This window comes from Hemitrygon akajei, chromosome 1 (genome assembly GCF_048418815.1).
Source record: "Hemitrygon akajei chromosome 1, sHemAka1.3, whole genome shotgun sequence".
NCBI classification, from domain to species: domain Eukaryota; kingdom Metazoa; phylum Chordata; class Chondrichthyes; order Myliobatiformes; family Dasyatidae; genus Hemitrygon; species Hemitrygon akajei.
Window position 1 is genome coordinate 54,193,269 of NC_133124.1, and position 13,962 is coordinate 54,207,230.

The window sequence follows — 13,962 nt, forward strand, 5'->3', positions numbered from 1 at the left end:
TCACCATCTCAAGGAAGAACCCCCATGCCAGGGGCTGGAAGAAGGATCGATCATCTGCCCAATGGGAGACCCCGTTTTGGTATTAGAATTTGGGCAAGTGGTCTGAATGAGTATTGGTACAGGGAGAACAGCAGAATTCATGTTCTAAGTTGTTGGCCTGGGGTCACAATAGTTACGTTGTTGTTTGGGCAGTGACAATAAAGTGCAAGCTACGGTTAATTAAGAGTTGCATAGTGAGTTTCCTAACCTAGTTCCATTGATGAATGGTCAACAGAAGAATCAAGAAGTAGAGACATAGATTTAAGGCAAGAGGAGGAAGATTTAACAGGATCTTGACTGGCATTTTTTGTTAGAAATTTAAGGTGATACATGTGGTTGAGCTGCCAGAGGAAGTAGTTGAGGCAGGCACAATAAGAACTTTCAAAATACAGTTGCACAGGTATAGGGATAGGAAAGGTTTATAAGTTTATGGTCCAAATACAGGCAAATGGATGGTCATCTCGGTTGGCATGGATCAGTTTGGCCAAATACTGTTCCCATGTTGTATGACTCTATAAATCTATGTTTATCTGACAGCACCAGTCCACTGTGCAAAAATGGTATGAAAGTGATTCATCATTCAAATAAATTAAATGGTTTGATATTCTTGTGCTTGCAAGGAAGATACAAACCAGGAATGTTTCATTGGGTTGGCCTTTGATTTCACATAGCCTTTTAACTGCATGATAAATATTATTTACTACCTAATTAACTCATGGGCATTGGAAATTTCACAATTTCCTTCAGTTTTCAATTGTATTAAACAAAAAGCTGTTAAGACTCTTTTCCCATATTTCTCCCCTTTATCTAATTGGACAGTGATTTTACCATCCAGAATTATATTTCCTTACTCATATGGTATGTTGTTGGGTTTAGTTAGTTTCCTGCCTGGTTTAGTTAGATCCTTATAGCTTTTTGATTTTCCTATTCCTCTCCCACTGAAGTGTAGCGTATGGTATCACGCCATTTTGATGGTTTATAATAAATTCTCATCCATTCCAAAAGAATGACTACTCAAAAAGATACAAAGAAACACAGAAGAACCAGAGAGACAAGAATAACAATAATTCAAAATATAAGGTATCACATCTATGATCATGCCAATTCTGAAATTGTACTGCCAGTGCAAAAATGGAGTAATCTGACAAAGACTAACAACTTTTGAAAGATGTTTTTATAAGTTTGGAACATAACACCTGTATTTGGAAAATTAAAAATATGGCAATTTTGCATGGATGAAAAAAATAAGCTTGGTAGTCATATTCTTGGAGTATAGCTCAGTAATTATGAATTCAAATACCATCACAGCAAATTGTGAAAATTAACTCAATTACTATGGACTGGCAAGAACAAAATAACCATGAATTCTGCCAGTAACAAAATTCAACAAGTGCAGTAATGTTTTTCAGAAAAGGTGCTAGCCTTTTCTTCAAATCCAAAATACGTAATTACCTTGTAAAGCACATAGAGTAATTAGACATGGCAGTAAGTGTATTATTGCCAGGGTTTAAATGTATAAATATTTAAAAATTCAGGAGAATACAATCCTTAGAGAAATTAAGAATGAATTGATAATAAATAAACACAATTTATGAATCCAATTAATTTAAAATTAGAAATACATCCGTATCAGAAACAAAAGTGAACCCTGTCAATGCAGTAACAACAGTGCCCGCCAGACGCATCAGCAAGCAATTGCAAATCAAGGACAAGGACTAGGCATGGTGTATCTATCTATCAAAGAAACCTTACTTTGATTTTTCAAATCATACCTAAAAATTCTGCAGATGAATTTCTGCAGTGTAGAAACATGGGTAATTTAGTTGCTTCTGCCAAGTCAAATTGCTTTTCAAAGTATCTGAAAGAAAAAAGTATAGCTTTATTATATTGTTACCATTTTAAAAAGTTCAAAAAAAAAACCTCAGTTTATTCAATCTTAATGTTAGCTAATCCTTGTTGATTTTCTAAAGTGTACTCTAGAATTTCAGGAAATCACTTCAAAAGTTAAAAAGTACTGTTGTTTCACCCTCTGTCCTATTCATGGAATGAATGAGATTGATATCCTCCATCACAAAAGCTTAAGATGAATCAATGTTTGGCTTTTGTACGTTACCCAGGGAAAACAATTAAAATCAACATCTTTTATGTTACAATGAAAAATTAAGAGCATTTCATTCATCCCATTTAAATGCTTTTTCTTGCTGCTGAGCAAATTATCCTCAAAATGCTTTGTATTTCACAGTTTTATTTGCATAAAATTGGAAATATTAATTAAAATGTAAGCCAAATGTTAATTTAACACAATAAAAAATGTACTTGATGCACCAAGTAATAATAATATCCTCTAGGCTTTACTCTGTAACATCTGTAGCTCGTATGTCTGGTTTTAAAAAGAGATTTCTCAGTTTTATTTCTTGTAATTAGTAGTGCCTAACAAATCCCCCAATATCAGAATAGCTTCTTTTATCCTTTAGAGCTCATTAAATATTGTTACAACATAGAACAGTAAAGCAGAAGAATCAGCTACTGGGCCTCTGTGAATCCCTGCAGCATCTGGTGACCCTGTGATCTTTGTCTCAGAGGCCGACATCAGAACATCTTTTAAGAAGGTGAACCCTTGTAAGGCGTCAGGCCCCGACAGCGTACCTAGCAGGGAAATGAAAACCTGTGCCAACTAACTGGCATAAGAGTTCAAGGACATCTTCAATCTTTTACTGTTGCAGTCGGATGCTTCAGAAGGGCAACAATCATACCAGTGCCCAAGAAGAGCAGGGTGAGCTGCCTCACCGACCATCACCCTGTGGCATTGAAATCTAATATGATGAAATGCTTTGAGAGATTGGTCATGGCTAGAATAAAATCCTGCCTAAGCAAAGACCTGGATCCCCTGCAACAGGTCTTCAACAGATCCAAACTAATTGAATTTCCACTCGGACTTCAAGCACCTGACAAGGCAATTCTGGTAAGATGTCAGCGCGTTTCAATGCGGTGACCTCTCAGGTGCCACCCATAGGTGCACTTAACTTTCAAACCGGATTTTTTATGATCGTAAGACTATACTGTACTCAAAGAACAACCATTCCAGAGGTCTACCACGTCAGTGATCTGTTCGTTGTTTGGAGATGTTAGTCCGGGTGGAGGGGAATCCGGCGGACGGGCCGGGTGGAGGGGAAGCTGGCGGACGGGGCGGGTGGAGGGGAATCCGGCGGATGGGCCCGGCGGATGGGCCGGGTGGAGGGGAATCCGGCGGACGGGCCGGGTGGAGGGGAATCCGGCGGACCGGCCGGGTGGAGGGGAATCTGGCGGACCGGCCGGGTGGAGGGGAAGCCGGCGGACCGGCCGGGTGGAGGGGAAGCCGGCGGACCGGCCGGGTGGAGGGGAAGCCGGCGGACCGGCCGGGTGGAGGGGAAGCCGGCGGACGGGCCGGGTGGAGGGGAATCCGGCGGACGGGCCGGGTGGAGGGGAATCCGGCGGACGGGCCGGGTGGAGGGGAATCTGGCGGACGGGCCGGGTGGAGGGGAATCCGGCGGACCGGCCGGGTGGAGGGGAATCTGGCGGACGGGCCGGGTGGAGGGGAATCCGGCGGACCGGCTGGGTGGAGGGGAATCTGGCGGATGGGCCGGGTGGAGGGGAATCCGGCGGACGGGCCGGGTGGAGGGGAATCTGGCGGATGGGCCGGGTGGAGGGGAATCTGGCGGATGGGCCGGGTGGAGGGGAATCTGGCGGACCGGCTGGGTGGAGGGGAATCTGGCGGATGGGCCGGGTGGAGGGGAATCCGGCGGACGGGCCGGGTGGAGGGGAATCTGGCGGATGGGCCGGGTGGAGGGGAATCCGGCGGACCGGCTGGGTGGAGGGGAAGCCGGCGGACTGGCTGGGTGGAGGGGAATCTGGCGGATGGGCCGGGTGGAGGGGAAGCTGGCGGACCGGCTGGGTGGAGGGGAAGCTGGCGGACGGGCCGGGTGGAGGGGAAGCCGGCGGACGGGCCGGGCGGAGGGGGATCTGGCAGAGGAGAGGCCGGCGGACAGGCCCGGCGGAGGGGAAGCTGGGGGAGGGGCCTGTCAGAGAGGAATCCGGCGGACTGGCTGGGTGGAGGGGAAGCTGGCGGAGGGGAGGCCGGCAGAGGGGCCCAGCAGAGGGGAATCTAGCGGGCCAGCAGGGTGGTGGGGAAGCCAGCGGAGGGCAGGCCGGTGGAGGGGCCGGGTGAAGGTTAGGAGAAGCTGACCTGTGTGCAGACTGTGCTGCTGCCTGCTACTCAAAGTCATCGAAGTTGGTGCACGAAAGCAGTGTGCAGTGTAACTGTGAGTGTCTTGGACAGTTCTCTTGGGTTCGCAAGACCCTGTTGGACATTGGTAATGTGAGATGCCAAAGGCCTGTTTCCTTTGTTTGGTGGTAAGACAGGCAATGAGGCAGCTACGTGGCCTTGGTTGGCACACAGACAGTGCCTCAAGTGGGCTTGGCTGCTGCTGCAGTCCAGATGAGACGATCCTGGAGGTGGTGCAGCGTGGAGTATGTACTCTGTTAGGAGCTGGCCTCTCCTGTCAGTGCTGCCCTCCAGTGGTGGAATAGGCTGGATTGCCGGAAGCTGTACCATCAATTTGCAAATCACTCAGGGACTTGGACTATACATGTGTTTTCTTGTCTAACGGTGTGTGTGTTTTTCTCTCTCTCTCTCAGTATTCTGAATGTATATTATGCACTTAGACCACAGAGGAACACTGTCTTGTTCGACTGTATTCATGTATGGTCTGAATGATAATTAAATTTAATTTGATTTGACAATTGTTATAACTACGTCAAGCTGCTGTTTATTGATTATAGCTCAACATTCAACACAATCATACACTCAGTTCTAATCAACAAGTTCCAAAACCTGGGCCTCTGTACCTCTTTCTGCAACTGCTCCTTGATTTCCTCACTGGAAGACCACAGACTGTAGGGATCACAAATAACATCTCCTCCTCACTGACAATCAACACTGGAGCACCTCAAGGATGTGTGCTTAGCCCACTGTTCAATTCACTCTACACTCATAACTGTGTGACTCAGCACAGCTGAAATGTCATTGATATGAAACCCCTTTTCATCGGGCGTCTCTCGGCTCAACAGCACCTCACTAACAGCAACTGAGCTCAGCTGTGAGCAAATCGCCTTTCTCAAACTCCGTAAATCGAGGGTCGGTATGACTGGGTCCCAACAAGACCGGGAAGCTGGGACATTTTGACCACCTGAACCCCAAACTGTGTGAATGCTGTGTAATTACTGCCCTAAAACAATTAGCTACCAGCAAGAAGTAACAGATCTTCCACTGTATTTAATTATAAAGAAAGTATATTTATAAATTTCAGCTTTATCGAAGTTAGTAGGAAAAAGAAAAGAAAAGGGTCTATTATAGTAAACCCAGTCCAAATGGGTACATAGTTGGAGGTCATCTTGAAGTTGCCTGTAGCTCACGTGCTGGCCCCACAGTCTGCAGGAAAGCACACACCACACTCCAAACGTCACTCAAAATCCATCTCGAACAAACGGGCTCCCCCACGGGAGTATCGGTCCTCCCTCTTTAAGCCATTCATCTGCACAAAACAGCTTGTGTAACAGGAACGGCATCCTCAGCAATCTTCCCTCCCGTCTTCTCCCAGCTCCCGTGAAAAAGACTTAGACCCATAACAGTGTCAATCACAAAAACCTTTCCGCCCAGCGTTCCCTAGAACCATCTCCCAATTCCTGATTTGCCGACACAATATTCCCAAGTTGAACAACATAGCTCCGTATCTTTAGCTCAAGCCCAAACATTCTAAAAGCCGATCAGACAGTTCTTACAGAACTGCTAAAATAAATACCTACAGCGTAGCAGCAAAAATCTTAGCCAGGGCATTACATCTCCCTCACCAAAAATAGTCACGTCCTCATGCTCCATGACTGAATTTAACTTCCTTCAGTTTAACCAGGTGCTGCCAAACATTTTCAACCTCCCCTGGTGCTAACCTGTGAGACCTGTTTTGGAAAGCGGTGTCCTCGGTCACTCTAATAATGCGGTAACTAGTTCTGGAGTAACCAAGGAGTTTTCTACTTGCCAGTAGAAAACACATCTTCACATCCCAACATAATCTCCTTTTCCATTCCTTGGACATTACGGGAAATTTGGGGGTTCCTGTCATCAAAGCTACTCCTCCAGGACATAACATGACAGGTTTAGACTGGTTGTACTGCACAGTTCCTTGTTTCTGTTCATCATCCTGCTTAGGAGGAACCTGCACCTTCTCAAAAGCAGCTTTGAACACAGGGTGAATGGACAAGGTTTTCAAAAAGTTCTCTTCATCTCTCACTTTGCATGCTGTTATGAATGTACCACAGCTCTGAGGGGCCGAAGGGTGCGGGGGTAGCTCCCTCCTTTGTGAGAATCGCAAGATCACTATTGAGTCAATTCAGGAGACACAGGAAATGAGAGAAAGACATGCCGAATCCACAAGGCGTTGGAATGTGCCTTGGCCTCCGCGAGGCGGACCCATTGATGCCGGCTATTGTCTCTTGGAGACGGACTTGTGTATTGCATCCTGGACGATGCATCGACGCCCCAGGCAATGAACCAAGGAGGAGGTTGGTGGAAGAATTGCATCATCCCCAACCTGATTGACACCTGAGCCCCTGTGAGTCAGGATAAAAAGAGGGTCTGCGGGAACAGCCCCTCAGACGCACCAGAAGACACGCTAGAAATCCTGTGACAGCATTTAAGAGCGATAGCCGGTGGGGGGCTCGTGTGTGTCCTTCCCTTGCCTGGGATTGGCGGCCTTACCACGGAAGAACGGCTTTAGCTAAAGGAGAGGCCACAAGTGAACGGCCATCCCCAATGAGACTCCGACGGATCGAACTCATAAAGGTTGGAAAACCCGCAGGGTAACTGTTCCCATTCTATTCCTATTTCACTCTCTCTCCAACAAAGTACAACACAGCGACAACCAAAAGACGGCAGCTTGTGGAACTGCAGTGAACTGTACATTTCCATTGGACAATTCATTATCCCCTAGACAACGATAGAGCTTATTTCTTATTGATTATTATTATACCCGCACCTTTAGATTTAGTATTGACAACGTATATTATCTGTATGTTTGCATTGATATTATTTTTGTGAATCTTTACTAATAAATACTGTTAAAATTAGTACCATCAGACTTCAACGGACCTCTCTACCTTTGCTGGTAAGTGACCCAGTTACGGGGTACGTAACAATTGGGGTTCTCGTCTCGAGATTTGATACCAAATTGGGGAGCCAGTGAATCGGGCTTGTAAGTCCAAACTTGGATCTGGTTACGCAGGTAGCCAGACGGGAAACCAGCAAAGATGGACGTGGGTGAATTTATAGAAAACCCGACTCTGGAGGCGCTAGAGGCGGCCACCAAATCAGATTTGATAAATTTGGCGAAGGGGTTAAACCTCGCAGAGGTGAGGTTGTCAATGAAAAAGCGGGAGGTGCGAAGGGCAATAACTCAGAATTATATTGGGAAGAATGTGTTTACAGCTGAGGTATTGGAAAATATCCCTGAAAAGGTACGAGCTAGTGGGACAGCTCAGTTAGAGTTGGAGAAATTAAGGTTGGAACATGCAATTAGGGTAAAGCAGTTGGAAGCAGCTGAGAAGGAGAAAGAAAGGGCCGACAAACAAAGGGAGCATGAGCTCCAGCTAAAGGAGTTAGAGCGGGACCGGGCTGAGAAAGAAAGGGAGCACGTGCTCCAGCTAAAGGAGTTAGAGGTGAAACGGGAGCAGGACAGAGCTGAGAAGCAAAGAGAGCATGAACTTCAGTTAAAACAGCTGAAAGCAGCTGAGAAGGAGAAGGAAAGAGCTGAGAAGGAGAAGGAAAGGGCCGAGAAGGAGAGGGAGGCAGAGAAACAGAGGAAACATGACTTGGAGATGGAGAAGTTAAGGCAAGAGCAACGAGTTCAGGGGTCAGACCGAGAGGAGCGGTTTAATGTTAGTCGGGAGTTGAGGTTAGTACCTCCGTTCGAGGAGACGGATGTTGATAGTTATTTCTTGCTTTTTGAAAAGGTGGCCGTGAATCAGAAGTGGCCCAGAGAACAGTGGGTGGCGTTGTTACAAAGTGTGTTAAAAGGGAAGACACAGCGGGCATATATGGCCTTGTCCATGGAGGAGGAAGAGGAGGAGAGTTATGACAAAGTAAAGGCGGCCATTCTCCGGAGTTATGAACTAGTACCTGAAGCGTATAGACAAAAGTTCAGAAATTTAAAGAAAGGGTGGAATCAGATGTATACCGAGTTTGCATATGAGAAGGGTGTGCTCTTGGACCGTTGGGGCACCGCAGAAATAGTGGACGAGGATTATTGGCGTCTCAGAGAGTTAATTCTGATTGAGGAATTTAAAGGTTGTGTTTCGGAGGATATCCGGATGTATTTGAATGAGAAGCCGAATAAATCCATCTCAGAATTTGCTAGGTTCGCAGATGAATATGCCCTAACCCACAAGACAAAGTTTTCCTCAAATAAAAGTTCCCAGAGAGACCGTGGGAACGATCGAGAGAGCCCGTCGGCTGAGGCAGAGGTCCTGTTGGGAGCAAGTGGTAAGATTGAGGGGGAAAGGCAAGACGGCCAGAGATTTTCGGGCTTGACCTGTTTTAATTGTGAAAAGGGGGGGCATATTGCATCTAGGTGCTTTGCTCCGAGGAAAGAGACAGGAAAAGGGAAAGCAGCAGTCCCTATCGGATGTGCCGTGGTAATCAGTAAATTGACAAGACAGCCCCGGGTAGACAGAGTACGAGAAGGTTCTGAGACTTGTATGTCAACCGGAACCGTGTCTGTGAGGGAGGGAGGCACCCCAGTTCCAGTACGGATCTGGAGAGACACGGGGGCGGAACTATCATTGATCAGCAGTAAGGTACTAGATTTTGGTCGCAAGACGGGAATGGTAGCTGTGAAAGGCATAGGCAAAGGGACGGAAATGGTGCCCTTGCATAAGATCATTATGAATTGTGAGCTAGTCTCTGGACCCGTTGAAATGGGGGTGCGATCAGAATTCCTGAGAACTGACGTGGACGTCCTTCTGGGTAACGATTTAGCCAGTGGTAAGGTTTGGTCGGCAATGACGCTGACAAAACAGCCTGTGAGCGTTGAGGCTCCGCCCCTAGATTCCAAGAGTTATCCCGCATGTGCGGTCACTCGCAGCATGTCGAGAAAGGCAGCTGAGAACGAGAGCAGTTTAAATCTGGCCAGTATTGATTTGGCCGAGACGTTTTTACCGACTCTGTACCACGAGGGTTTGGAGGGTGGTAAAACAGAGGGTAGTAAAGTGAAAGAGAGTAAGGGAGAGGAGATAGACCTGCCCTTAGCGAGGAATGAAGTGCTAGAGGCACGAAATGGAGATGAGAAACAGGTAAAGCTGTTAAAAGGTCCAGAGGTGGACATGGATGATCTGTCTGGTTTGGCAGAACTGTTTGAAGAAGTTGAAAATTCTAAAGGTGTTCCCGATAATGAAATGAGGGCAGTCCTAGATGAAAAGGATGCCATTACCTTGAAGAAGTTTGCTGGGTTGGCAGATGAGGTTGTTGCAGCCCGCGGGGTTGAATTTTCTCCGGAAGGGAGTTGCCCAGAGAGCAGCTGGGAGAATCAGGGGAATTTAGAATTTGGACCGGGTACGGGTATTGAAAGCCTGGAAGAGGCAAATATCCCGTTTGAGTGTGTCCAAGATGTGGATGCACGTGGTACTGAACCTAGTAATGGAGCTCAGAAAAGGTCTGAGGTATTTGATTCAGTTGAAAAGGAATGCAGTCCTTGTGGGTCAGATAGACTTGGTTCAGTGAAGAAAGGGTTAACCTTGGTAATAGTGGGAAGTGAGAGTTCCCAGGTGTTTGTGCTCGAAGGTGTGTTAAAAGTTAATGGGGAGATGAATATTATCATTGAAGGAAACGGGAAATATGTAGTTCCCAAATCGAATGAAGAAAATTTAAAACCCGTGGATCACTTACAGGTTGAGTTGGAAGATGACGGGGCCCCCCATGCTATTGTTATTCCAGAGTGTGGTGTGAAAAGGCAGAATTTCAGATGCTGCTTGAACAAAGAGTTCGAGCTGAAAACTAATAGCCTGAAGGGTCCTGAAGAGAAAGCTAGCAACTTGCGTAAAATTAAAGAATTGGGTGGAAATTCAGAAGATGGTCTAAGTTTGGGACACAGTGTTGATAAAATAACTCCTATGAAAGAAGCGGGCAAAAGCCTATTTTGCCAGGCTACCCGAGCTCCCCACGTGGGAACTAACCGGAAAAGAGACGAGGGTTAATGGGGACACCATTTTTAAATAGCAGAAACCGGTTTTAAGGGATTTCGACAAAGCCTGTGAATAATAAAAGACAACCCCCATGGAAGCCTGCCTGTTAAGTTTGAAAGCAACATAACGATTGGTATTTGCATGAACTTTTGTAGTATACACGTAAGCTTAAGATCACAACTCTTTAGTTTTGTTTGCTGAAAAAAAAAGTAGGTGGTTACTAAATTGGAGTCTGATGCTATAAGACTTTAGTAGGGTACAAGATGTTAAGATATTAAAGGAAGTGACAATTGTAATCGGTAACCATCTAGATGCTGAATTGAATGTATAACTGTATTACTCTGTAGTGAAAAAGAAAAGCTTTTGTATTGTGTTAGATTCTAAAATCCTGTAAGACTTTGTACTACTTCGTTTTCACTGCTGGTGAAAACGCTTTAAAGAAAGGGGGTGTTATGAATGTACCACAGCTCTGAGGGGCCGAAGGGTGCGGGGGTAGCCCCCTCCTTTGTGAGAATCGCAAGATCACTATTGAGTCAATTCAGGAGACACAGGAAATGAGAGAAAGACATGCCGAATCCACAAGGCGTTGGAATGTGTCCTGGCCTCCGAGAGGCGGACCCATTGATGCCGGCTATTGTCTCTTGGAGACGGACTTGTGTATTGCATCCTAGACGATGCATCGACGCCCCAGGCAATGAACCAAGGAGGAGGTTGGTGGAGGGATTGCATCATCCCCAACCTGATTGACACCTGAGCCCCTGTGAGTCAGGATAAAAAGAGGGTCTGCGGGAACAGCCCCTCAGACGCACCAGAAGACACGCTAGAAATCTTGTGACAGCATTTAAGAGCGATAGCCGGTGGGGGGCTCGTGTGCGTCCTTCCCTTGCCTGGGATTGGCGGGCTTACCACGGAAGAACGGCTTTAGCTAAAGGAGAGGCCACAAGTGAACGGCCAACCCCAACGAGACTCCGACGGATCGAACTCATAAAGGTTGGAAAACCCGCAGGGTAACTGTTCCCATTCTATTCCTATTTCTCTCTCTCTCCAACAAAGTACAACACAGCGACAACCAACAGACGGCAGCTTGTGGAACTGCAGTGAACTGTACATTTCCATTGGACAATTCATTATCCCCTAGACAACGATAGAGCTTATTTCTTATTATTATTATACCCGCACCTTTAGATTTAGTATTGACAACGTATATTATCTGTATGTTTGCATTGATATTATTTTTGTGTATTTTTACTAATAAATACTGTTAAAATTAGTACCATCAGACTTCAATGGACCTCTCTATCTTTGCTGGTAAGTGACCCAGTTACGGGGTACGTAACAATGCTCCCTCGAGGCTTTTCACAATGGCATGCCAGGTGACCAAGCAGTTTGAAAAGCTCAAACAAATAAATAGAGGGTTACCTCAAGCCGGGCGGCCTGTGGAAAGCGGCCAGTGAGTGAGTGGGCCAGTGAAGGAGTGGAGATTTGAGGCTTTGACGAGAAGAGGCTGAGGACGAGCTTCACTCCAAGCGAGGTAAGGCCGGGTAAGTTCCTTTCAAAGGATAAAGTTTCAAAAGTTGAGACAAGTATTGGGTAGTTCATGGCAGCTGAGATCGGCCCCGTGGTTTGTTCATCCTGCAGCATGTGGGAAATCAGGGATACCTCCAGTGTCCCTGACGACTATGTGTGCAGGAAGTGTGTCCAACTGCAGCTTCTGGCAGACCGCATTGAGCATCTGGAGCTGCGACTGGATTCATACTGGAGCATCTGTGATGCTGAGAAAGTCGTGAATAGCACATTCAGTGAGTTGGCCACACTGAAGGTAAAGGCTACACAGGCAGAAAGGGAAGGGGTGGCCACTAGACAGCGTAGCAGTAGGCAGGTAGAGCAGGAGTCCCCTGAGGTCATCTCCCTCCTAAACAGATGTACTGTTTTGGATACTGTTGGGGGAGATGTCTCATCAGGGGAAGGCAGCAACAGCCGAGTTCATTGCACCATGGGTGGCTCTGCGGCACAGGAGGGAAGGAAAAGGAGTGGGAGAGCTATAGTGATAGGGGATTCGATTGTAAGGGGAATAGATAGGCCTTTCTGCGGCCGCAAACGAGACTCCAGGATGGTATGTTGCCTCCCTGGTGCAAGGGTCAAGGATGTCTCTGAGCGGCTGCAGGACATTCTGGAATGGGAGGGTGAACAGCCAGTGGTCGTGGTGCACATAGGTACCAACGATATAGGTAAAAAAAACGGGATGAGGTCCTACAAGGTGAATTTAGGGAGTTAGGAGATAAACTAAAAAGTAGGACCACAAAGGTAATAATCTCTGGATTACTACCAGTGCCACATGCTAGTCAAGAGTAGAAATAGGAGGATATTTCAGATGAATACGTGGCTTGAAAAATGGTGCAAGGGGGAGGGATTCAAATTTCTGGGGCATTGGAACCAGTTCTGGGGGAGGTGGGACTGGTATAAACAGGACGGTCTGCACCTGGGCTGGACTGGAACCAATGTCCTAAGGGGAGTGTTTGCTACTGCTGTTCAGGAGGCTTTTAACTCATGTGGCAGGGGGATGGGAACAAGTGCAGAGAGACAGGGGTGTAAAATGAGGGTAGAAGCAAAAAGTCGTAAGGTGAAAAGTAAAAGTGGCAGGCAGGCAAATCCAGGGGAAAAAGCAAAAAGAGCCACTTTTTAACATAATTATATAAGGACTAAGAGTGTTGTAAAAACAAGCCTGAAGGCTTTGTGTGTCAATGCGAGGAGCATTCGTAACAAAGTGGATGAACTGAATGTGCAGATAGTTATTAATGAATATGATATAGTTGGGATCACAGAGACATGACTCCAGGGTGACCAAGGATGGGAGCTCAACATCCAGGGATATTCAATATTCAGGAGGGATAGACAGGAAAGAAAAGGAGGTGGGGTAGCATTGCTGGTTAGAGAGGAGATTAACGCAATAGAAAGGAAGGACATTAGCCTGGAGGATGTGGAATCGATATGGGTAGAGCTGCATAACACTAAGGGGCAGAAAACGCTGGTGGGAGTTGTGTATAGGCCACCTAACAGTAGTAGTGAGGTTGGGGATGACATTAAACAGGAAATTAGAAATAAGTGCAACAAAGGAACAGTAGTTATAATGGGTGACTTCAATCTACATATAGATTGGGTGAACCAAATTGGTAAGGGTGCTGAGGAAGAGGATTTCTTGGAATGTATGCAGGATAGTTTTCTGAACCAACATGTCGAGGAACCAACTAGAGAGCAGGCCATTCTAGATTGGGTAATGAGCAATGAGGAAGGGTTAGTTAGCAATCTTGTCGTGCGAGACCCCTTGGGTAAGAGTGACCATAATATGGTGGAATTCTTCATTAAGATGGAGAGTGACATAGTTAATTCAGAAACAAAGGTTCTGAACTTAAAGAAGGGTAACTCTGAAGGTATGAGACGTGAATTAGCTAAGATAGACTGGCAAATGATACTTAAAGGGTTGACGGTGGATATGCAATGGCAAGCATTTAAAGATCACATGGATGAACTACAACAATTGTTCATCCCAGTTTGGCAAAAGAATAAACCAGGGAAGGTAGTGCACCCGTGGCTGACAAGGGAAATTAGGGATAGTATCAAGTCCAAAGAAGAAACATATAAATTAGCAAAAAAAAAGCG

The 13,962-nt window shown here is 46.2% G+C and overlaps 1 protein-coding gene across 3 annotated transcripts in view; it reads right to left on the bottom strand.

The window, feature by feature from the left end:
• The window catches only part of tatdn1 (TatD DNase domain containing 1), a 76,096-nt gene that overhangs the window by 28,187 nt on the left and 33,947 nt on the right, over window positions 1-13,962 (bottom strand). For all 3 annotated transcript variants that reach the window (XM_073043374.1, XM_073043393.1, XM_073043382.1), the window contains one exon: window positions 1,812-1,897. In XM_073043374.1, coding sequence (XP_072899475.1) covers window positions 1,812-1,897 — 86 coding nt within the window. The remainder of the gene's footprint in view (window positions 1-1,811; window positions 1,898-13,962) is intronic.